Source organism: Hibiscus syriacus, unplaced genomic scaffold (assembly GCF_006381635.1).
Source record: "Hibiscus syriacus cultivar Baekdansim isolate YM2019G1 unplaced genomic scaffold, ASM638163v2 tig00116962_pilon, whole genome shotgun sequence".
In the NCBI taxonomy this organism is placed as follows: domain Eukaryota; kingdom Viridiplantae; phylum Streptophyta; class Magnoliopsida; order Malvales; family Malvaceae; genus Hibiscus; species Hibiscus syriacus.
This window is the reverse complement of record NW_024063488.1, coordinates 3,696,749-3,722,088: the sequence shown is the minus strand read 5'-3', so window position 1 is coordinate 3,722,088 and position 25,340 is coordinate 3,696,749. Positions and strand designations below refer to the sequence as shown.

Below are 25,340 nucleotides of genomic sequence, written 5' to 3'. Positions count from 1 at the left end.
TTTCTATATCTTTGCATTTTTATTTTCCGGTGAAACTACGATATCTTCTATGTCCGTTTTACGAACCGTGAAATGATCTCACTACCACTAGCGTGCCCATGTCTCCCTATGAGAAGAAAAGGTTGGATAAAGTGTGGGAATATAATTATTTTGTCCCTCCATCTGGATGGCTGGAAAGAAGCCTAAATTATTAACGTTTCATTCTAAAAAAATCTGTACATTATTCATCTGATTTGGCTCAACCTTTTTTGCCCTTTTTTTTTTACTGTTTTCTTTTAGGAAGCTTTGTTAAGTTTAAAGCTGCATCACATTGCTTTATCGATCTGCTATAATATATATGTACAACTAAAGCTCAGACATGCGATATATATATATTGGGGGCACTTGATCCTATGCTTATTACTGAAGAATCTGAACAACATAGTCTACGAAGATGTCTTTATGCTAGTATTTGTGTTATCTTAAAATTATATAATGCACCTCAAATTTCAGATTTATTCGTATTCTTGAAATAATGTTTATTATTATTTAGATTTATTATTATCTAAGAAAGTCTCTAAACCTCTACAAGTGATAGATTTTGTTTTGTTTAATTGCAATGCTTTAAACGCGTTTCGTGGAAAACCCAAAAAGAAAAGAGAGAAGCGAAATGGCAACATTTTGATATTGATTTTATCGCGATGATTGGTTAATATTACTGTCAACAAAAACCTAAAAAATATGATATCAAAATTAAAATTATTTAATAGTTTAATAATAAAATTGATATGCCCTTAAAGCTCTGCGTCTCAGAGTGGTTTTAGACATATATACCTGCACCAAAACAATTTATTTTGTCCATGCCATTGTACAATTTGGATTTTAACAATCAAGTGATATAATTGAAATTAAAATCAAAGTGTAATAATGTGATCGATGAAATTAAAAGTTTATTGCTATAAACGATGCATCACTTAAAATTCAGTAATATATGGTATAATTTATCATAATAATAACAAAAAAGGGTTTACTTGAAGCAAATACAACCTTAGAAAGGGGTCAACCATTACATGCAATGGGAATCTAGAAAAAAGACAACAATCCGCAAGTTTGGGGCTATGTTTAGTTTTAACCAGTGTTTTGCATGCCAGCAGCAATACCCTTCATGGTCAATATAAGGGTGTCTTCCAGACCAGGAGCATACTCGCTTGTCGGGTTGAGTTTCACTAGCTCGGCTGCCGACTTCCTCGATTCCATGTATTCCTTGGATAAGTGCGGCCTTACCTTCACATGATAATCCGGGTCTCGGATCCTTTTCAAAGTGTATGCTTGGCAGACATTAAGAGTCGTGATGTAAGCATCACGAAGTCGGAGTCTCTGCTTCAGGTACGGGTCGCCTTCGAGAAGATCTCTATGTCCAGCAACCTACAAAACAAGGCGAAATTGTTGCTAGGCTTCATATAAATAGCTATATACTAGAATCACTGCATTCGTCTGCCTGTTTTTATTACCTGGAGAACAAGAAGCTTGGTTTCTTCATAGTTGGCTCTCAATTTCTCTCCAAAGGGCAAGTGTTCTTTTGATACTAGTAGCTTGTCATACAAGGCAGCAATACCAGGGTCTCCCTTGGCAAACACCATTTCAATTAAGTCCATTGTGACCCTAAAGAAAGGCCACTGGTTGTACATGTCTCGGAGCATCTGGAGATTCTTCGTGTCCTTCTCGATCACATGCTTAAAAGCTGCCCCAAAGCCAAGCCACACCGGCAAATGAAATCTTGTTTGAGTCCATGCAAAGATCCATGGGATTGCTCTGAGTGATTCGATGCCTCCACTTGGCTTCCTTTTCGATGGACGACTTCCGATATTCATCCGACCATACTCCAATTCCGGTGTTGCCTGCAACAGGTTAATTAAGATTGTCACTTTTAACTATTAAGACTTGTAGAAAATATTATGAAGAATTCGATTGAAGTACCGAGTAAGGGATTATAGCGGTGAAATACTTACTAGGCGGAAGTATTCAACAAAATGAGGTTCCTGGAAGACTACAGAACGGTATTCCTTTGTCGCAACTAGTGCCATTTCATCCATGAGTGCACGCCATTCTGGATTTGGTGATACGGGGGGATGCATTCCATGCTCAAGTGTAGCAGCAGTAAAACGCTGAAGTGTCCTGAAGCACAAGTGCTCCTCTCCGAAGGATTGCTCAATAACTTCACCTTGAACTGTTACTCGAAGTGAACCGTGAATTGTATCTGGTGGTTGAGATAATATAGCAAGATGAGTCGGTCCCCCTCCTCTCCCAACAGTCCCTCCTCGGCCATGGAACATCGTAAGCTTAACACCATACTGCTTTGCAACCTTTACAAGTTCCTCTTGTGCCTTGTATAGCTGCCAAGCTGCAGAGAGACGGCCAGCATCTTTTCCAGAATCTGAGTAGCCTATCATCACTTCCTGTTTCCCATTGATCCGATTTCTGTACCAATCTATTGAGAAGAGGCGAGCCACAGCAGCAGGAGCAGCTTCAAGATCAGCGAGTTTTTCAAACAACGGAACCACCCTTAATGGTTGCTTTACATGGCATTCACGTTGCAAAAGCTCAACAGCAAGCACATCAGATGGGGCTGTTGCCATCGAGATAATATAGGCACCAAAGCTGTCTGAAGGCAGTTCAGAAATGACGTGAAAAGTGTCCAGCACATCAGCGACTTCTTCTGATTTGGCAAGATCAGGGCCGAATAGAGGACGCTTGCCTCTGAGTTCAGATAAGAGCCATTCCTGTCGGCGTTCTTCAGGCCATTCTCGATAAGATCCAATATCTAGATGCTTTGTGATAGCATCAAGGACATCAGTATGCCTGTCGGATTCCTGTCGGATATCAAGTCTCACAAGTGAAAGCCCAAAGGTAGAAACTTGCCGTAAGAAATCAAGAAGGCTTCCATCGGCAATTGGCCGATCACCACAAGCACAGAGTGAGCTATAGCAGAGTTCAAGAGGCTCCAGAAACTACAGAAATATAAAAAAAATGGTAAGAAATATGCAACACTAGGAAATTGACTAAATCAGCTGTAACTCAGCAAGTTCATCAGATTAAGTTTAAAGTACAGACCTGCTCCACATTGGTGAACGCTGCTTCTTCAGGAATGTCAGAAAACCCATTAACCAACAGGTGACGAGCACGTTCCCGTGTATTGTACAGCTTATCTCTCACATCACCAAGAATAACACGATACGGCTCATTTGGAGGAATCTGTTTCCAGAATTCTGCACTCAAATTTTTTTTTAACAATGAACACATCGATCTACAAATTATACCCAAACAATATTTCAATCTTATGGAGCTAATGCACGTATTATTCTGGAAGCAATTTACAAGAATATGAACACCCATTACTGATAAGTCAAAATCAAGTGTAGAAGTTAAAGCATGGGTTAAGATCAATGTTACATACCTATGTAATGTTTTACATCTTTTTTCGAGGCCCTATGAAGTTCATCTGCACGAACACGAAGTTCATCGCTGCAGCGCCACATTGATAACTAAAAACAAACCAGAGCAAAAGGAAAGAAGATGAATCAAAATCTTAACAATACACCACGATCTACACTCTAACTAGAGGAATAAGTGTTAGGGGCTGTGAAGTTATCATTTTTACACCTCAAACATAAGATCCTCTATTTGGGAGAAGTACAAGTTAGCCACCATCATTCTAGCCAACAAGCATACATCTCTTGTAACTTCCGGAGTTACTCTGGGATTTCCTGCAGTCCACAACAAATATATCTCCGCTTATCAGTCTCGGTATATGTAATAAGGTAAGCATTTCTGCATTTCAACTCGATTAATAATAGAATACAATATATTCTTCTTTCACATGCCTACTGTAAGATAAATAAGATTTATAGTTGCAACTTGCAATGTTCCCTCATTTAAGCGACAAACTATTTGCAAAAATGAAGACACTGTTCAGTTAAATATATATGGAAAAGAAACATACCATCACGATCCCCTCCCATCCATGAAGAGAATTGAATAAGAGGGGCATTGTAGGGAACACGTTCATTTATCCCTATGTTCTTCAAAGCCGTGTCAACACGACGCAAGAATTTCGGTACACCTTTCCAGATTGTCTCATGGAAGTAGCTCATTCCAGCTCTCATCTCATCTTGTGGGGTGGGAGGATTCCTACGGATCTCATCCGTATGAAAAGCAGCTTGAATCTATATGAACAAAAAAAGAGAGAGTTGTCATATCTTGATTTAGCATTCTGGAATATAAGCCTCAGTTCCCTGCACTTCTAATGACAAGTACAAAATCCAAGACTCAAACATATACGTATATATCTACACGCAGATTATATATGCATGTATGAAGACCGAGTAAGGGTGAACATCACATGTCAATGCTGAAGCACACAAAGTTGTACGGTCCACGACTAAAAGTAAATTAAATTATCATGTGTCATGCAAACAAGCTCATCATAGTTTTTGCAAGTCCTTACCTCCCTTTGTAGCGCCTCATCAAGCTCCTGCTTATCATCCGGAGTAATGTCTTTAGCATACAACTGAGTTAAACAATTACGTATCCTGCAAGATTGAAAACAGAATTCTCAGTGAATTACAACATAAACCAGAAAAAATCTTCTAACAAATGCCATCATTAATCCAAGGAATCAATGATAGGAACTCTTAACACTCCATTTCTAACCACTCAATGTAATAAAATCAGGGCAAGACTCATATCCTTGTTAAAATGGTGAGACATAGGTAAGTCGAAAACAAGAAGACACACCTTCCATGTTTTTGAAGTAAAGATCTCCTAACAGACTGAGTAGGATGGGCGGTCAAGACTAAATCTACAGTTTGATTCTTCAAAGCATCAAAAACTTCTTCAGGGGACTTGTTCAACTGCCCCACAAGTCTCTTGAAGGTCTCTTCAATGTCTGATTCAGTGGTTGCAGAACTTTCATCAGCAAAGTCTCCTTTCTTCAACTTGATCCTCCTCCTATAAGCAATTTGAACCTCCTCAGCCAAATTGCCCAAGTTAAGCATATGGGAGAATGATTTGGTAACCACAATTGAATCCCCTGGATCCAAGCTTGTTATCACTTCCCCAAGCTCCTCCAATATTTTAGGGTCACGCTTCCCTTCATACTCAGCAGACAGCTCATAACATTCTTGAACCTAACAACATTAGCCGCGATACATCAGCTGCTAATAGGGGTGAACACAACTCGATTAAAAAATATCAAATTTTTCTACTCGACTTGATTTAATTCAACTCATAATTTTATAAACTCAACTTGAGTTTAAGTTTATAACTCATTTTTTAGTAATTAGATTAGTTTTCAAGTTTGAGTAAAATTCTCAACTCTACATTATATATGTATATAACTATAAAAAAACAGTTTAAACTGAACTCAAACTTAAACATAAACTTGAACAACTCAGTTTATCTCAACTCAAACTTTATAAACTTGATCCAGATTAAAAAAGAAACTCGGATAAAATTTAATTTATAAAATAAGACTACTAACTATCTCCTATATACTTTCCGAAGCTCCTCCAATATTTTAGGGTCACATTTCCCTTCATACTCTAGAGAGAGCTAATAACATTAACCCCAATATATCAGTTTTTGCTAACAGGGGTGAGGAAAACTAAACGCAAGACTCGAAAAAAAATAATTTTTTAATTCGATTTAACTAATTAGAATTGAAATTATTTTAATAATTTGTGCATTGATATTTTATTTTGAGTAAAATTTCTCAACTTTGCATTAAATATATATATAGTTATAAAAATCCGTTTAAATTAGAATTAATTAGGAATATTATATTATAAATATTTATAATTAAATTTAAATAATTAGATTTGACTAAAAAAATTCAAATAAAATTTGATTTATAAAATAAAAATGTTCAATTAGATTTAACTCAAAAAATTTTAATTTGACTCAATGGGAAGCTCACTCTTAGTTGCTAATCATGAAATTGAAAGTAGTGGTGAATTAATACCGTTTCTCTGATATCCTCTCCATGTAAATCTTGAAGAATGTCGAGAAAACGATCCAAAAGCAAAGCATCATATTCGACCAACTTGTCATCCTCAGAGACTTTCGCAGGTGCTAATAGCCTCAGCTGTGCGTCTATTGAAGCCATCTTCTCCACTTTCCTACCTGCCATTCCTGCCCTTTATGAACCAGTGAAAGCCCAAGGAATAAAGAAAATTTATTGCAGCAACAAATTACGGATGAATTTATTGTTTTCAGCAGTAAACAAAAATTCAAAAAAGTTTGATTAAAATGATTTGTGGCGATGAATCCGCTGAACCCAAACCAGGAAAATTGGAGAAAAAAAAGGTGATTCAAATACAATGTGTGGAGAAATCTATCTAAATGAAGAAGAAAGTGAAGGAAAGAAGGAGTGATACCCGTGATGGGTGGAGAAATAAATGGATAGAAAATAGGGAGCAAAGCAATTCCAATGGGTAACTTATGACTTCAACACAAGAAAGCGTAACACAAGATTACATCACGAGATGATACACTGACTGACACTCGGCAGTTGCCTCGCTTTCTTATTTATAGCACAAAACGGCAACTGTTCTTCCCTTTTATTCTTTTAATAATACGATATGATTATAAAATAATATTTTTTTAATAATTAATAATATTTACACACTTTACAAACGTAATTATTTGAACTCAAAAATTATATGAATAATAATTTTTATATATTGACAAATTTAATAAATCCATCCTTTGTAATAAGTAAAGAAAAATTAAGGACTAAAATCGATTACAATTGCGAAAGATTTTTCTAGTGTCGTAAAAAAATATTGATGATTTTAGTTTATATTTTTCTTGTAGATTAAAATAAAAGAAAATAATATGACTGATTTCAATCACAAGAGAAAATGATAGGTCGATCTATGTTTGTGTTAAAGATGTGTATATGATATGTAATTGTATGTATTTCCTTTTAGGTAAAATAAATTTATTTTCCATTCAAACACATTTATTAGATAAATCTTCGATTATTTCTTGCCAGCTTTAATATGTTATTGTTTCTCCTTCACATTCTTAATAGATCTAATATTTCATTCAGCTTCTCGACCATTGTATAATTTGAGGATACTCAATAATTTTATTTTAAATTTCGAATTTTAAAATTTATTAAAGCAACTAACATAACAAGATGACAGTTGTTTAATTTTCTCCATGGCTATATAGTTGGTCATGAATTTTCATGTTACACGTGAACATGAGCAAAATTAGATTTTTTTTTTATTTTTCTAAAAATATAATTTTTTTCAATTGAGGGATCCGATTAAATTTATTTCTTAAAATTTTTTCTCTATTTTTTTGTTTTTTTTTAAATTACTTGGTCAGCCCTAGGAAGTAGTGAAAGGAGATGGGAGTGGGGGCAAAACAAAGACAAAAACTGAGCATTCATGGGTTACCTTTGTGGACTGCATTAATCCTCTTCTTCATATGCATCCAAACCAGACAATAACCTCTGGCCTCTTCAGCTTATCAAAAGTTACTATTTGGCCTCTGAGGATCTTGTAAAGCCATTTGCCAATCAAACTTCTTCATTTTAAGTCCACCAACACTCACTTTTGCAACTTTATGTTTGTTTGTACAGACAGTGTTTTATTTTAGATTTATGAATTTTTAAATTGTTTTTAACAGTATGTGATGATTGTAAGATTGTATCTTTTCAGAATTTTTTTAAGCTATTGACAGCATATACACATACATACGTAGTTGCTCGAACCCATGATTTCTAGGGAGCATAATTTTTCTTTTTACCACTTAAGCCACTTGATGAGTTCATAACTTTATTAAGTTATTGACACCATATATACATACAGGCGTAGTTGCTCGAACTCGGGACTTCTAAAGAACATAACTTTTCGTTTTTACCATTGAATCCACTTAATGAATTTATAATTTTAAATTTTTGAAAAAACAATTAAATCTATGATTTTTTTTCACATATATCTATGATTGTGGAGTCTAACATGCTCTGTATTGCTGGAGAAGATAGGGTAAGCAAAATACAAACTCAATCCTATTGGATTAGAATTATTTGAGTGAAAACTTGTTATGGTATTTTCTTGGAAAATGAGCTATGAATCATTCATTCATTCAAGGTTGCTGCCAGCAACATCAAGTACAAATCTGTACCTCACATCATTCTTCTCCAATCTCTGAAAAGCTGTGTTTATATAATCCATCTTCACCACCTCTAGCATCGAACTCAGACCCTTCTCTGCCCAAAACTCCAGTATTTCTTGTGTTTCTGCAATGCTTCCTATGAAATTTCCCGTCAATTTCTTCTTCCCTGCAGTCATCTCAATCAAATTTACTTGCAAACCAGCAATACTTTTTATATGATATATACTATTAAACAATAAATGTCGATTAATTTTGTTTTGATTAATGTTGATGAGATCAAATAGATTGTGACGACTATCAATTGTTTATCTCTTTTTATTTAGACGGAAAGTCATAACCGATGAATATCAATCGTTGATTGACATCGAAAGGTTTTATCTTCATGAGAAGAAAACTCACAGGAGAATAAAGATAAGGAAGTTTCATAGAGGTCTCATTCTATCTCTCTATCCTAGTAGAGAGATTTTATAGGATTTTGTTAGTGTCGTGTGTCAATTATATGATCATAATGACTATCGATAGACTAATAGACTAAGTTAATATGATTAGGTGAAGATGAATTTAATTTTGATAAGTCATATAGACATGTTAGATGTCATATCAATTAACTGAAGTTTCTCAAACTTTAGATCTTCAAGATCTTTTTTCCAAAGACGTTTACTTCATGTCTTTTGAAATTCCTTTGATGTCAGAAATTCGGAAGTATTCTACGATTCTAGTGTGGCTGTGAAATGTGAAAATAATTTATGCGAATGAGCTTTAGTGAGGGTACGACAATTACCTAGAACTAGGGCTGTAAATGAGACGAGACAGATCGCGAGCTATTCGAGATCGACTCGGTCAAGGCTTGATAAATACTCGGATCGAATGAACTTGACTCGAGCTCGAGCTCGACTCGAGTTCTTAATGAGCCGAAACGAGCTACTCGATATTCGACTCGAAAAGCTCGTGAGCAGCTCGAAAAAATGTTATATTATAATTTTAGATTTTTTAAAATTACATTATTAAAAAAATAATAAAAATATACTATTGATAATTATAAAATTTTAAAAATATATTAAAAATTTTATAATTCAACTACCCTCAAAATTTAATTAATGTCTTTGCAATGAGCCCTAAACCCTAAACCCTAAACCCTAAACCCTAAACCCTAAACCCTAAACCCTAAACCCTAAACCCTAAACTCTAAATCATAAACCCTAAATCATACTTACCTCATAAATCAATACCAAGTCGATTAATTAATATCTAAACCTTAAACCCTAAATCATAAACCTTAAAATATAAACCATAAACCCTAAATCCGATTATATGATAGAGGTTAAATTATGCACATGAAGGTAACATATAAATTATGCAAAATGATGTTATGTGACTCCTAAATAAATCAATCGCATACTTATACATAAACATATCAACATGCAAAATAAATATACCGATTGAAAGATAAAAGTTATGATTAATAAGAAATAAGCAATTAAAATAAAGTTGTCTGGATTGAAAGATTTTTTTTTTTGAAATGAAGGTGACAATGAGCTTATATTATCATGTAACCATTTGAGAAGTTACTAAATGTTATTAGTGATACGAGTATAAGATATAATATATATATATATATATATATATATATTAAAATTGATAAAAATACAAAATATTATTATTTTATTTTTTCTAGTTTGACACTAAATATTATTACTATTTCAGTTTTTCACATTACTCTGTCTCATACTTCCTATTCTAAAGATGCAAGATTGCATAATGCTTTATTCGAAAGCAGCTGAAAGATAGCATCGAAAATAATGGATTCGACTACCTCGTAACACGTCCAACCCACTGATACGATAACGGCTACTACCAGTGCATTTGTGAACTTCCTGTATATTTCCAGTTTTACCATCATCCTTCTAGCCTGTTGCACCAATATACCATTGCTAAACTTTCATTATAGAATTTCAAAAGATGAGATAAACTCAATAATCGAATGCATGTATGAATACTACAATTATTTGAAAAAGTTGAAGAAGAAAACATACCTGAAGTTTATTTAAAGTTTCAGAGAGGGAAGTAAATATCCAAAGAATGAAGAAGGCATCTAAGATTGCGACGGGAAGAACCAAAAACAGTCTCGCCTTTCCCGAAAGATCACTCACTGCACCGGCATTTTCCACCAGTTCAAGAGCTTCGGATGCCAGAAAGAAGGTTACTCCAACCATGATTACATTCGAAGTAAGCCCACCGAGGGTCGGCCTCATGACACCGTGACCCATGGAAACCATCAAAATAATAATCCGTGAAATTGTACGTTTGATAGTACCGAAGGTAACAGCCCACACGGTGATGCCGACAGGCCTGAATACACCCTCACACAATTATCAGCTCCGCAAGAAGCAAGCTGGAGGCTTCTGCAATTTTCATTCTTCTCATGGTTCTTCCACGCCAAACGGTTAACTGCAGAAACATGGCACATGAAAGGATCGAGCTGGATGATCGGAGCAGCGTTCACACTTGGCGTTGAAATGCTGTCATCGCCTCTTTCGACATGAAGGCTCCAAATTTCAAGGAGTCCAGTTTCCATTCCAACTGCAAGAAGACCGTGATTTCTTTGTCGGTCGAGACCAACCCAAGACAGGGCATTGACGCTGCTGTTGAACGGCGGTAAAGTCAGAAGCTGTTGAACTGTATATGTTTTCTCCACCCCCCAAATTTTCACCGTCTGGATTGAAAGATTAGAACCACCATTCTCAACCTGTTGTACGCTACTATGTTTTCTTGACTCTAGGAGTGTTTGGGTGGTGGGAAAATATGTGAAAGAGAAGGCTTTTTGACGTGAAAAAAACAGGGGAAGAAGGAGAAAGTTGTAGAGTTGTGAATTGAAAACAATCCCACATCGGTAGTGAATAGAGAGAGAATATTTGAGTCTATTATAAAAGGCAAGGGATACGCAGGTTTAAAACAATCATCGAGCTTGAATCGAGTTTAAATTCTCGAGCTTCAATTAAGTTTGAATTGAGCTTCAATTGAGTTTGAATTGAGTTTGAATTTCGAGTTTTAATCGAGCTCTTGAAATTTTTTTGAGTTGAGTTTTAATTGAGCTTGAAATTCGAGTTTTAGTTGATCTTTTGAATTTATTTTTCAGTTTGAGTTTTTTCGAGTTCGAGTCGTTCTTACATAAAAAGTTTTTGAGTTCTAGTTAAGTTCGATAATATTCGAGCTCGACTCGGCTCGTTTACACCCCTACTTAGAACCAAGTCTTCTGTCACGAAATTGGGCCTTTTCCCCATATTTTGGGCTATTTTGGCTATGTTGGGCCACATTTAGTCTTAGAGGTTGATAGAATAGTGTAGAATATTCTAGAACACTCAAGACTTGTACATATTCTAGAAGCATTCTAGAGTCTTCTATGTTAGGTAGGAAATAATAGAGAATTCTAGAGAATCTCTTCCTACCGTAGATTCAAATCAATCTCCACCGTCCATTGAGGAGGTGGGATGTTATAAATAGGTGTAGAATCCTCATTTGTAAATCATCCAAGAGTTGTAAGCATTCAAGCATTCAACAAGCTTTCTCTCTAAGTTCTTTCTTCTTTGTTTCCTTGCCAATCCTTTCTCTAGCACGAGTTCGAGTGAGACTGACTTAGCTATCGCGAGGGGCGAAAAGGAGCTAAGACCGCACGATGCTTATTGAGCGATTAAGTCCGTGACAGTTGGTATCAGAGCCGGTAAAGGCGTCAATATCGTGCACGTGTATTGTAGGAATGGCCGGAAATTCGAACGAGTCGACTGTTGCTGAGGAACGTGGAAGAGAAGCTGCACCCACCAACAAGAATAAGAAGAGGGACCAAAGTAAGGCCCGCGAGAGCACTTTCATAGAACCGATGGTGGCAGAGTTTGGCGAGAAGTTGGAAAGGGTCCAGCACGACTTCAAGACGTTGGAGGACCATGTCTTGGAGCAAGTTGACACACTCAAAGGAAATGCCGAAGAGACCAATAACGAGGTGGAAGCTCGGTTCATACAGCTAGAGGATATGATCCAAGCCGTCCGTGAAAGCATCGAGGGGATGCGGGAGGACTTGACGCTCTGCAAGAGAGCCGCCGTTAGCGGGGGTGCTAACTATGTCTCCACCCCGAGGGTTGAGTACCCCAAGCCGCAAGGGTTCAACGGGGCAAGGGACGCCAAGGAAGTCGAAAACTATCTATGGCGGATGGAGCAATACTTTGAGGGAATCGGCCTTAACGACGAGGCCGCCAAGGTAAAGACCGCTGCCTTATATCTTTCCGATACTGCTATGTTATGGTGGCGTAGGAAACATGCCGACATTGAGCGAGGAGCTTGTCGGGTAGATACGTGGGATGAGTTCAAGAAAGAACTCAAGAAGCACTTCTATCCCGAGAATGTGGTATACGAGGCTCGCAAGAAATTGCGAGAGTTGAAGCAACGGGGTATTATGCGGGACTATGTGAAAGAATTCACAACCCTTATGCTTCAAATTCCCAATATGTCCGAAGAAGATCTCTTGTTCTACTTCATTGACGGACTACAAGGATGGGCCAAGCAAGAGATACACCGTCGGGACATTAAAACGGTTGATGAGGCCATTGCCATCGCCGAGTCACTCGTCGACTTCCAACCCTACTCCCATACCAATGCAACGAAAAATAAAGATAAGTATCCAGCCAAATGTGGGGGAGAACGGCGGGAGAATTACCAAGGCAATCGAGACCGAGATCATCGAAGGCCACAAAATAAAGAGGGAGATCGTGATCGACGTTCGGGCCGAAGGGACTATGAAGAGAAGAAAAAGGCCTACGTTCCCAAAGGAGGATGCTTCTTGTGTAAAGGACCGCATCCGATGAGTAGCTGTCCCAAACTTGGTTCATTGTCTGCCATCGTCGATCGTCAAGACACAGAGTCTCAAGCCAAGATGGGGTCACTCCAAGTTCTAAACGCCTTGAAGGCCAAGCCATTGACACCAACATCGAGTAATGGGCTCATGTATGTGGAAGCGGTGATCAACGAGAAGCCGATAAGAGCCATGGTGGACACGGGAGCTACCCACAATTTCGTGTCTAAAGACGAAGCCAACCGTTTGGGCCTAAAGTACACTGGGAGCACAGGATGGCTCAAGACGGTAAACACACAAGCTGTACCACTCCATGGCGTGGCACGAGGGGTCGAGCTACGCTTAGGCACTTGGAAGGGCCAAGTGAACTTTTCTGTCATTCCCATGGAAGAGTTTAAGGTCGTTTTGGGGTTAGACTTTCTCCGACAGGTAACCGCTATCCCTATGCCTTCCTTTAGTTTTGTTTGCATCTTGGAGAAATGGTCTCCTTGCATGATCCCCACGATCGAGGTACCAAAAGAGCAAGGTCGAGATACCACACAACTCTCGGCCATACAACTTGGTAAAGGCATCAAGAAAGGAGACATTACTTACTTGGCCATGCTAAAGGAAGATGACGAGATCGAGGAAACGGATGACCTACCATTAATCATCCGTGAAGTCTTAGAGGAAAACAAGGACGTGATGCCGCCCGAGTTACCAAATAAACTTCCACCAAGGCGTGAGGTGGATCACAAAATCGAGTTAGAACCCGGTGCCAAGCCGCCTGCCCTGGCACCCTACCGAATGGCCCCACCCGAACTTGAGGAACTTCGAAGGCAACTCAAGGAGCTAGTCGATATGGGAATGATTCGACCTTCGAAGGCACCGTATGGCGCACCGGTACTCTTCCAAAAGAAGCATGATGGGTTATTGCGCATGTGCGTCGATTACCGAGCACTTAACAAGGTAACCATTAAAAATCGCTACCGATCCCTTTGATTGCCGATTTATTTGACAGACTTGGAGGAGCCAAGGTGTACACGAAGATGGACTTGAAAAAAGGCTACTACCAAGTTCGAATAGCAGAAGGCGACGAGCCAAAGACTGCATGCATCACCCGATACGGATCGTACGAGTGGTTGGTCATGCCCTTTGGTCTAACCAATGCACCGGCGACGTTTTGCACGCTCATGAACAAGCTCTTCCAACCGTACTTGGACCAGTTCATGGTGGTGTACTTGGACGATATCGTGGTATACAGTAACTCCATCGGAGAACATGTAGACCACTTGATGATTGTGTTCAAGATACTTCGAGAAAACGAGCTGTACGTCAAGAAGAAAAAGTGCACGTTTGCCACCGAGGAGGTACACTTCCTTGGACATGTAATCGGCCACGGGAAGCTATTAATGGACAGGAACAAAATCAAGGCCATAACCGAGTGGGAGCCACCGACCAAGGTAAGTGAGATGAGGTCCTTCCTTGGTCTAGTAAATTATTATCGCCGGTTTATACAGGGCTACTCGGTGCGAGCATCACCATTAACGGACCTACTCAAGAAGGGGAAGGCATGGGAGTGGTCCGAACAATGTCAAAAGGCCTTTGAGAACCTGAAGGCAACAGTTAGCCAAGAACCTGTCTTGGCCTTACCCGACTTTACCATACCGTTCGAGGTGCATACCGATGCATCCGACTTCGCTATCGGGGGAGTATTAATGCAAGAGGGGCATCCGATAGCATTTGAGAGCCGCAAGCTGAATGACACCGAGAGGCGGTACACAGTGCAAGAGAAGGAGATGACAGCCATCATCCATTGCTTGCGGGTATGGAGACATTACTTACTCGGCGCGCACTTCACCATCAAAACCGACAACGTGGCGACGAGTTACTTTCAGACCCAGAAGAAGCTATCACCAAAACAAGCTAGGTGGCAAGACTTCCTAGCCGAGTTTGACTGCACGTTGGAATATAAGCCGGGCAAAGCCAACGTTGTAGCCGATGCCTTAAGTCGAAAGGCGGAGCTCGCCGCGATCTCTCTAGCCAAGGGAACCGTGTTGGAGCGCATCAAGGAGGGCCTTGAGCAAGATCCAATGGCAAGAGAATTAGTAAAGCTGGCTAGCGATGGCAAAACCCAACGGTTTTGGGTAGAGGACGGTCTACTCTACACCAAGGGGCGACGAATCTATGTTCCAAAGTGGGACAACTTAAGGCGAGATCTTATCAAAGAGTGTCACGACACCAAGTGGGCTGGTCATCCGGGTCAAAAGCGCACAATGGCATTGCTAGAGACGGCATACTTTTGGCCCCATATGAAGGATAGCGTGGAGCTTTACGTGAAGACTTGTCTTGTGTGCCAACAAGACAAAGTGGAGAACCGACAGCCGGCGGGATTACTGGAACCTTTACCAGTTCCCCAAAGACCTTAGGATACGATCACCTTGGATTTCATTAGTGCATTACCCAAGTCCGAGGGATACGGTTCGATCATGGTCGTCGTGGACCGATTTTCTAAGTATGGGACTTTCATACCATGCCCCAAGGATTGCACTGCGGAGGAGGCCGCGCGAGCATTCTTCAAGAATGTCGTGAAGCATTGGGGCCTACCAAGGAGCATCATCAGTGATCGAGACCCTCGATTTACCGGACGTCTTTGGACAGAATTGTTCAAGCTCCTTGGCACCGAGTTAAATTTCTCCACAAGCTTTCAACCTCAAACTGATGGGCAGACCGAACGGGTGAACTCCTTATTGGAGTGTTATTTGCGGCACTTTGTGAGTGCTAACTAGCGAGATTGGGCTAAATTGCTAGACGTCGCCCAATTCTCTTATAACTTGCAGCGAAGTGAAGCCACAGGCCGGAGTCCGTTCGAGCTTGCGACCGGACAACAACCGCTCACGCCGCACACATTGACAATGCCACTTGACGAGGGTAAGAGTCCCGGGGCCGCCAAGATGGCTAAGTTATGGGAGGAGAACGCCGACATCGCCCGCGCATGTCTGGAGAAAGCACGAAAGAAGATGAAGAAATGGGCGGACGAGAAGAGGCGACATCGAGAGTTCTCCGTTAGAGACCTAGTGTTTGTGAAGCTTTTGCCACAACAATTCAAAGCCCTCCGAAGCGTTCACAAAGGACTAATACGGAGATACGAGGGACCATTCCAAGTACTTGCCAAGGTGGGAAAAGTGTCTTATCGCTTAGACTTGCCAAGTACACTTAAGATTCATCCGGTCTTCCATGTAAGTATGCTCAAGCCATATCATGCCGACAAGGAAGACCCAAGCCGAGGGTATTCGCATCGAGCACCTCCCGTAGTAACCAAGTCTTATGACAAAGAGGTGGAAACGGTGCTCACAAGCAGGACGGTCCGCAAGAGAGGAGTCCCACCGCATACCGAGTATTTAATCAAGTGGAAAGGACTACCAGAGTCCGAGGCAACATGGGAACTAGCTGAAGACTTGTGGCAGTTCGAAGAACATCTCAAAGTGTACGAGGCGACGAGGACGACGCCAGAATAGGTGGGGGAGAATGTCACGAAATTGGGCCTTTTCCCCACACTTTGGGCTATTTTGGCTATGTTGGGCCACATTTGGTCTTAGAGGTTGATAGAATAGTGTAGATTATTCTAGAACACTCAAGACTTGTACATATTCTAGAAGCATTCTAGAGTCTTCCATGTTAGGTAGGAAATAATGGAGAATTCTAGAGAATCTCTCCCTACCGTAGGATCAAATCAATCTCCACCGTCCATTGAGGAGGTGGGATGCTATAAATAGGTGTAGAATCCTCATTTGTAAATCATCCAAGAGTTGTAAGCATTCAAGCATTCAACAAGCTTTCTCTCTAAGTTCTTTCTTCTTTGTTTCCTTGCCAATCTTTTCTCTAGCACGAGTTCGAGTGAGGCTGACTTAGCTATCGCGAGGGGCGAAAAGGAGCTAAGGCCGCACGAGGCTTATTGAGCGATTAAGTCCGTTTGAGATTCGAGTTTTAGTTGATCTTTTGAATTTATTTTTCAGTTTGAGTTTTTTCGAGTTCGAGTCGTTCTTACATAAAAAGTTTTTGAGTTCTAGTTGAGTTCGATAATATTCGAGCTCGACTCGGCTCGTTTACACCCCTACTTAGAACCAAGTCTTCGGTGTTGAAGTGGAGGGGCTTTGTGACAACCCTGACCAAAATTAACTTCCCACCAACGTTGAGAAGTGAAACGTAAGGGTCTAAAGCGTGGACAGCCGGAACGGTGTCGAGAATGTAGTCAAGACTCGCCGCAGCTCCCTCCATCTCCGCCGCATTAGAGCTCACCAGGAAATAATCTGCATGCAGATGCTCTAAAGCCTCCACTTTATTCTTTCCTGAAGAACTTATCACGGTCACATGATTCCCCATAGCCTTGGCTATCAGCACCGCCAAATGTCCAACTCCGTCGAGCCCCAAAAATCCCAGCTTTGATCGCCTTATCGGAGTTGTTAAACTCCTTCAATGGACTATAAGCCGTCACCCCAGCACATAAGAGCGGTGCTGCCTGTTCTAGTGCTAGTTTCTCAGGTATCTTTACCACAAACCTGCAACCACTCTACTGTTAATCACCAGGAATTCGATTTTGAAGAGAATTTTGAAGAAGGAAACAAGGACTTACTTGTGATGAACAACCATGGCAGAAGCAAAGTCACCGTGGGTGGGAGTTCCATCTTTGTGGACGACACCAGTGGTCAAGACCCTTTCGCTGCAATACTGTTCACTGTTGGAGTTGCAAAGCAAGCATGCCCCACAAGAGCTGATTATACGCCCAACTCCCACTTTATCTCCAAGCTTGAATTTGTTCTTGTAAGCCCACTTCCAAGACCTCACCCACTACTTCATGCATGTGATGAAAAAAACAAGTTTGATATCAAATTGTGAACATCATAGGGTTATCTAGAGACGTAAATGAATCAAATTTGAATTAATAAGATTGTGCTCATATTCATTTGTTTATTTTTAAATGTGTTTGTGTTTAATTTAACGTTTGCAAATATATTCATTTATACATTAGTTTAGCTTTTACCAATATGTTCATTTAGGGTTTTCGAACATATTGATTATACACTCTCTTTTCACCAATGAAGTCAAAGAAAACTACCAATCCTTAAACTCTTTAGGCTTTAAAATTTGAACTCTAAAAACCACTTTGTGTTTAATTTAGTCATTGTCTTTATCAATATTTAAAATGTAATAATATAAATGTAAAAGAAGAACCAGGTAAACGATATAAGATATTATAAATGAGTCGCTAAGCGAGTTTGTTCGTGAATATAAGTGATCCAAATACACTTTTATTCGTGTTTTTTCGTTTATTAAATGAACATAAAAATTCTGTTCATACTCATTTATTTAGCTTAATAATAGAACGTTATATGAATAGTTCGCGTACAATTCACCCTCTTTGTTTAATTACACCTCTAGAATCATCTATGTTTAGAGAGACCAATGTATGTGTACTTACCCTGGAACCATAGGATAGTTGATGAGCATAATCTCACTCCTCATCTGATGCAGATCAGTGTGATCCACTCCACAATACAATACCTTCAACACCACATCTTCTGGACCTGTTTTCCTATAGAAAATGGGATAGAAACATCGATTAGCATTGAGAAAAATCTAGACTCGGATGTAAGATGAGAGGGAGAATAAACATGATAGAAATAATATTTTATGTTAGAAGATCAACTTATAAAATTTTAGATAAACGAAAACTTATTATGAATATACAACACAGAACTCGTTCATCCAAGAGAATAAAAAACCTGAGAGTGAATGAATATGGGGAAAGATGTCCTGAAACGTCTGTTGCAGCCCGTCCAATGACCTCTCTTCCCTCCATTTCCTGTCTCATTTGATTTATACAGTGGATTTTAAGAGAAACTCTGATGAAAATGCAGTGTGATTCTCTGGGTATTTATATCAAGAAAAAGCTGTGTTATAATTACTTATTGCCCAAGTTCTTACAGGCCACTGCTTCTCAATAATTAAAATAGTTTATAGTATTTTAATAGATTCGTCTTCCTTATTATATTCAAACGCAATAAAATTGATATGAAATATTCAGTCTACAGACACTGCACTTGAGGCTGCTAATCGATTAAAAATATTCTTCTTTGGACCGCAAAAGACAGTTGACGGATCTGCCCACGTAAAGATTAGTTATTTTAGGCTTAAAAGTAATTTTAGTTTATTCAGGCCCTACGAGCTTAATGTTTTTTTTATCATGCGGATGTCAATTCTCATCTTCGTTTTGTGTAGGTTTTTATTTTAATTTAGATTCTGATTTATAAGGGTGTTAAAAAAATCGTAATTGTTAATTGATATAATCGTTATATTTAACATGTTAATTAATCAAATCATTAATGTTCAACAGTTTCGGTTAATCGAGCAGCTAAAAATAATGGTAAAGGTTAAGATTAAGGTTATGAATTTTGATAAACGGTTAACCGTTAATAAATTAAATATATAATTATATTAGGAGATGTACATTCTTGCACCGATGTAGGTATGTGTTAAGTGTTACACTTTTTTTGTAGTATGAATTATGAAACTTTAAAACGTCCTCGTTGTGTTATTTTTGTAAAATAATTGTTATATATTAACTTGTAATCGAACCGTTAATAACGATGTTAGCGGTTAGGTTACGATTAAAAAATATAACTATTATAATGGTTAGCCAATCGTTTAGGCTAAATGATACGATTAATCGTCTATGAACAACTCTAATGATTCATGTAAGACATGATTACTGTTTTTTTAATAGTTTTGGTGATTATAAGATAATATCTATTTATAATTTTTCTTAACTACTAATGATATACACATATTTTACAAACGTAACTGTTCAAACTTAAGATAAGAAATAACAATACTTCCTTTAAGCATTCAAACTACTCAATAAGTTTAAGACATGATTACTGTTATACATTGATTGTCTTTGTCGTGTATAAATTCATTTCATCTTATTATGTTGATTATAATTGGTTTTGTATTTGTATTTGTATTTGTATTTGTATGTTGATTATAATTGGTTTTATTAGACTTAGGGGGCTGTTTGTTTACCTCTTAATGGAACCATTCAGCGCTCTCAGCATTCAGCGCGTTTGTTTCGCACATCTGAATGATTCAGTGCTGACTGATTCAGCAAAACAATGCAGAATGATTCAACACAGAAGTACATTCTGAATGATTCAGAGCCATTATCAAACAACATGTCACATTCAGAGCTAATTCATACAGAGTCTCTGAATCATTCAGCATTTGAATCATTCAGCGCTTAATCATTATGAAGTAAACAAACAACCCCTTAGTTTTTGAGTAAAAATTACATCCGATTCGACATAAGCATATGTAGAAAAAATTTATTTTTATTTGATAAAATAGATATCAAATTTAAAAATATATAAATAGAGATGTATTATTATAATTATATCTAAATATATAAAATATTATTATATTATTATCTCGAGTCGGGTCAAAGATTTTTAATCCTAAACCTAACCCGACCCTTCCTTTAAAAAATATGACCCAACTAATAATTTCAAAAAATCAATCACGTCAAAATGACTGTTCCTTGTTCTCATATGTAATGGAGTAAGGGAAGGTAAGAATTTTACTACTTAAAAAAGGAATTTGAACTTTTCAATATGCTACCCTATAGGAGCAATTTACTGCATGCATCATTTTACTACTTAAAAAGGAATGTAATATTAGATCCTTTCTCCAACTAATAAAATATAATTTTCAATATATAGATTTTGTATCATTATTTATTTAGTTGGTTATGTTTAAAATAATTACTACGTATTAATATGAATTTTATATTTATATAAATGAACTTGGTTTCATGTTTTATTTTATAAAATTTACATGCTTTCTAAACTTTAGAAATACATGTAGGAAGGGAAACATGCAGAAACCCTAACCGAGAACAGCAAGGTGCAGCTTCTTGTAGTTTTCTTATTTCATTCTTCGTGAGAAAGGTTTAATGAAGAAAATTAGTTTGAAGATCGTTCTCTTATTATTTGATTTGAATTAATCAATCATGAAAAAAAATTCTTTAGGTTTTTCTCTCTCTTGCTGCTCTAACTTTTTCTTGTTTGTGATTTTCTTGGCAGGCAAACAGAGATTTAAGATAATGAAAATCCGAGTACCTTCAACAGCGACATGGAGGCGGCGGAGAAGTTTCACAACACTGACAAAGGCGACGTATCGGAGCTGCTTACGAAAATCGAAGCACTAAAGAGCGAGAAGCTGCGATTGAGCGACGAAAACAAAGGAATGAAGGAGAAGGTGAATAAACTGGATCAAGAAGTGGGTCATTTGCACGCCATGGAAGAAGAAACGGACGAATGGGATGAAGAAGAATCGAGTTAACTGGATTCGATCGCCTCGAGATCGGCCGATCTCGGGATCGAAGTCACGAGGCTTCAACACGATCTCATAACGTCGACGCGTGAAGTAGGCGAAGCGAAGCAGGAGGTGGTCGAGTTAAAGAGAGGATTGGAAGAGAAAGTGTTAATGATCGAAAGATTACGCTCCGAAATCGCAGAGTTCAGAAAAGAGAAAGTTAAGGCGGAGAAGAAAGGGAGGGAACTGGAAACGAAGATAGGGATTCTAGAAGTGAGGGCAAAGGACGAGTGGGGCAAGAAAACTCGAGTCCAAGAGGAAATGAAGCAGAGGATCAATGAGTTCAGGAAGAAGATTCAATACCTCGAAGACGAGGTGGCGGAAACCAGAAATGAATTGAGAAGAAGGAACCGAGTAAAACTACAATGCGAGAAGAAGGTGATGGGGTTGGAGAAGATGATGTTGGAATTTAAAGATACGGTGGACGAGAAGACAATCGAAACTGCTATGAGCGGAAAGGTTAGAGATATTGGTTGCGAAGATAAAGGGGCGAATGTGCCGATTGTGGTGGCAGGAGGAGTTGCGGCCATCGTTGTGGCGGCGGCTGTGGTAAATCGTTGCCCTTGGAAGCGGTCGTGAAGAATGACTGCTGGCTTGATTCAGTTAAATATTGTTTTTATTCTTCTTCTAGCGTTGATTGAACATATATATAATAAAGGAATTGTTTGCTTTAAAAAGAGTTTAAAATATTTACTCTTGTAAATATTTTAAAAAAACAAGCTGAAAACACGAACATAACAGTGTTAAAACTATATTGTTTGACCAATAACCTAATTATCTACTTAGATGAGATACTAAATATTTTAAATAAGGTCAATGGTTCAAATCCCATCATTTACGAATAGAACAAATTAAATTGAAATGATTGTTCTTGCTCTACAGTACCCTATTTAAAATAGTCGGTCAATGAGATTCTTATATATAGTTTACAAATTCGTTACACTTTTTTGGATTTTTTCCGTAAAATCTTTTCTCATACATTTAAATGATCCCATAAGCCTTGCACCTCTAAGGAAGTCGCTATCCTTTGATATAATCTTTGATAAACTCACATGATCTATTAGAACTAAATTTATTATTACTCAATAGTATCTATTGAGTCTGCCAATATACAAGTAGGTACCATGATTCTACGCCTCATACCAACACTAAATATCACTACAAACTTCTCAAGACAGAGAGATGGGTAGGAATATCTTCTCTTCTCCCTCCTCATAAAAAAAGATGATTTAAACATTGATCAACTGCCATCTAATCACTAGTCATACTTTTCCGTCTAAATTAAAAAAAATATTGAATCGTCTAAAATCATCGTAACATATATATATTTTTAAAGTCCGTGATTCGAGTTTCGTTTAATTCAACATAAATAATTTAAGAAGCATGCCATTTTGATTTTTCATATGAGCAGATTAAGCTGGATAATGAACTGGGAACAAATCATGTGTCAATAAAAAAACATCACCTTCCCTTTCATGTGACGAATTAATTATGAGTCGCAGTGATTAATTTCTCTTGTTTTTATGAATCTGTGCTGATTCTACTTCGACCGATCCAACTAACATGCTAGGTTCTTCTGCTGAAGAGTTCTTTGCCACCAACCACTACGATCAATGAACTTCATCAATTTTATGTGTACAGCTAAATTGTTTATAATGGCTCATTTATCTTTATTTATATTCAATATTTATTCCCGATGAATATAAAGATACGATCCTTCAAAGATCTTCGAAATACATATTTATTCCCGATAGTTATAGTCTAAAAAGTTAATTTTACAAAATAAAAATCGAGTTAGGGGACGCTGCAGCTCTATATATTTAAATTAATTCATGCATTGTATATATGTTACAAGGTAGTTTTTTTTTTGAATTAATCACTAATATCCGATCTATTAACCGATTAATCCAAATCGGATATTACAGAGGTGAGGGCGACCCTCCCAACCCAATTTACTCCATTCGACAAGATAGATTTCAATGTTTGTGTTTATGTACATGATGGTAAAACTCACTCTTATTTAAACTTCAACGCGTTAAAGATTTAATGCTAAGCTCCTCTTAATAAGATCCTAAAGAAAACATTAAAGCTCATAAAGTAATGGTATTTTATATTGTTAAAAGTTATGAATTAAATTTCATTTGATCGGACTGCAAAGTTTATCATGTAATCTGAAAAGTTAATAGTACTGATAGATCAAGAGAGAAAGGCTGCTTCTTTGAATATTTCAAATTTTTATATACTTTTTTTTATATTTTTTATATTTTATATTGACAATTTGTTTTTGTTTTTTTTATTTGAATAGAAGTCGCTAATTTTATTAAAAAAATAAAAAATATCTAAAATTATAATAAGGGTAAATAACTATCATTGTAAAGGAAATACATAATTTGGACATTTTTCTATAATTGAAACTAGTCACTTAAAATCATATAAGAACCAAATTTGAAAATAATTAAAAACCCAAGCAAAAGACTCGAACAAAAAATAGATACAAACAAATTTAACTGCATCGGCAACGAACTACAAAAGAGGATTAAGCTATCGAAAGATCACCAAGAACCGTAAATCAGAGCCGAGCATCGTGAGAAACAATTCACGAACGTAAAATCGCATATCCAAATTTAATATGAGGATTCATAGTAAGGAAGAGCAACAAGATTACAAATAAGCGCCATCTTGATTAGTCGTGATATCGTTAAATCCAACATTGAGAAAATATAAACTAAAAAGAACGACCAAACGACCAAGAAATAAAACGAAAAATGTGCAACAAAGACATAAAAATCGTGAAATAAAGATAGATAAAAACGTACTGTCGTAACCGGTTTTCGCCCGGGCACGAAATATTTATTTGGCTGAAAAATTTATGTGAATAAATGGTTTTGAAAATAATTTGGGAGTCGCCATCGGCCTTTTGGGTCAGGTAGGTCGAATACCTAAAAATTATTTTTTAAAAGAGTTTTAAGAAAACATCAATTAAAAAATGAACTAATTTGCGTTTATAGCCAAAAATTCGTTCTTTTTAATAATAAAAAAGGATTCGTGGTCGGTTACGTTTAGGGAAGGATTAGCACCCCAACAACGCCCAAAATTGGTATTTTTTAATTATAAATTGTCTCTATTATTAAAAATTTAAAAATTCAAAATATATTTAATTTATAATCCTATTATTTCAAAATTATATAAAAAAATATTTATTTATTTAAAAATATCGAAAAAGGACTTCTAGGTGCCTTAAGACAGCTCTTTTCTTTGATATTAATAAATATTAATTTGAATAAAATTAAATAATATTTTTTATAATATTTAATTTTAAAATACCAGAATAGGACATCCAGTTGTATTAAGACTGCCCTTTTCTTCGATATTGAAAAATAAATATTAAAATAATTTATTGAAAAAATAAATTATTATTTATTATATATATATTTATGACTACATAATAATAATAAAAATATTTAAATATATAAACAAATAAAATTAAAACAATAAAAATATAATTAGAACTATATGAAAATATTTAAAATTGGTGACTAAATTATAGTAAAATTAAAATTAAATATCTAATTCATAATTAATCAAAATTATAGGGATTAAACATGCTATTTTCTTATTTATTAATTTAGTGACTAAAATAAAACTTATCTAAAATTCGAATATCAGATTAAAATAAATTAAAAATATAAACTCGGGATTAAAATATTAATTATTAAAATTAAGGGATTAAATCTGTTATTTACCCTAAATATATTATTTTAATATAAAGGACTAAAATAAATAAAATTAAAATTAAAGAACCGAATTAAAAGGATTATAAATTGATTTAGTGACTAAAATGTAAAGTTTACAAATTTGAGGGATGGCGGACGGGATTTAACAATTAAAAAATTACACAATTAGCCCTCTCCGAAACGACGTCGTT

The 25,340-nt window shown here is 37.0% G+C and overlaps 3 protein-coding genes across 3 annotated transcripts; 1 reads left to right on the top strand and 2 right to left on the bottom strand.

Annotated features, from left to right (window-relative positions):
- Window positions 1-986: 986 nt before the first annotated feature.
- On the bottom strand, window positions 987-6,197 carry LOC120190405 (phosphoenolpyruvate carboxylase 2-like). The gene is made up of 10 exons (XM_039193484.1): window positions 5,999-6,197; window positions 4,774-5,165; window positions 4,484-4,568; window positions 3,980-4,202; window positions 3,640-3,743; window positions 3,434-3,521; window positions 3,091-3,245; window positions 1,989-2,987; window positions 1,491-1,877; window positions 987-1,404 (listed from the first exon to the last, which is right to left on the bottom strand). The coding sequence occupies exons 1-10, from the start codon at window positions 6,164-6,166 to the stop codon at window positions 1,108-1,110; spliced, it is 2,898 nt and encodes a 965-aa protein (XP_039049415.1). The 5' UTR covers window positions 6,167-6,197; the 3' UTR covers window positions 987-1,107.
- A 1,898-nt stretch (window positions 6,198-8,095) lies between these two features.
- On the bottom strand, window positions 8,096-17,368 carry LOC120190228 (probable cinnamyl alcohol dehydrogenase). The gene is made up of 2 exons (XM_039193335.1): window positions 17,104-17,368; window positions 8,096-8,332 (listed from the first exon to the last, which is right to left on the bottom strand). The coding sequence occupies exons 1-2, from the start codon at window positions 17,366-17,368 to the stop codon at window positions 8,133-8,135; spliced, it is 465 nt and encodes a 154-aa protein (XP_039049266.1). The 3' UTR covers window positions 8,096-8,132.
- A 3,804-nt stretch (window positions 17,369-21,172) lies between these two features.
- On the top strand, window positions 21,173-21,994 carry LOC120190227 (peroxisomal and mitochondrial division factor 2-like). The gene is made up of 2 exons (XM_039193333.1): window positions 21,173-21,377; window positions 21,471-21,994. The coding sequence occupies exons 1-2, from the start codon at window positions 21,173-21,175 to the stop codon at window positions 21,992-21,994; spliced, it is 729 nt and encodes a 242-aa protein (XP_039049264.1).
- Window positions 21,995-25,340: the final 3,346 nt, after the last annotated feature.

What these genes read in the sequence shown, in the direction of transcription:
- LOC120190405 (XM_039193484.1), bottom strand. Translation starts at nt 6,166, where the DNA reads ATGGCAGGTAGGAAAGTGGAGAAGATGGCTTCAATAGACGCACAGCTG. An exon ending in GAGAGGATATCAGAGAAACG is followed by an intron (nt 5,166 to 5,998) that starts GTATTAATTCAC and finishes TAATGTTGTTAG; the next exon opens with GTTCAAGAATGTTATGAGCT. An exon ending in ATGAGGCGCTACAAAGGGAG is followed by an intron (nt 4,203 to 4,483) that starts GTAAGGACTTGC and finishes TTGTTCATATAG; the next exon opens with ATTCAAGCTGCTTTTCATAC.
- LOC120190228 (XM_039193335.1), bottom strand. Translation starts at nt 17,368, where the DNA reads ATGGGGAATCATGTGACCGTGATAAGTTCTTCAGGAAAGAATAAAGTG. An exon ending in CACCGAAGACTTGGTTCTAA is followed by an intron (nt 8,333 to 17,103) that starts GTAGGGGTGTAA and finishes AGATGACTGCAG; the next exon opens with GGAAGAAGAAATTGACGGGA.
- LOC120190227 (XM_039193333.1), top strand. Translation starts at nt 21,173, where the DNA reads ATGGAGGCGGCGGAGAAGTTTCACAACACTGACAAAGGCGACGTATCG. An exon ending in ATGGGATGAAGAAGAATCGA is followed by an intron (nt 21,378 to 21,470) that starts GTTAACTGGATT and finishes CGCGTGAAGTAG; the next exon opens with GCGAAGCGAAGCAGGAGGTG.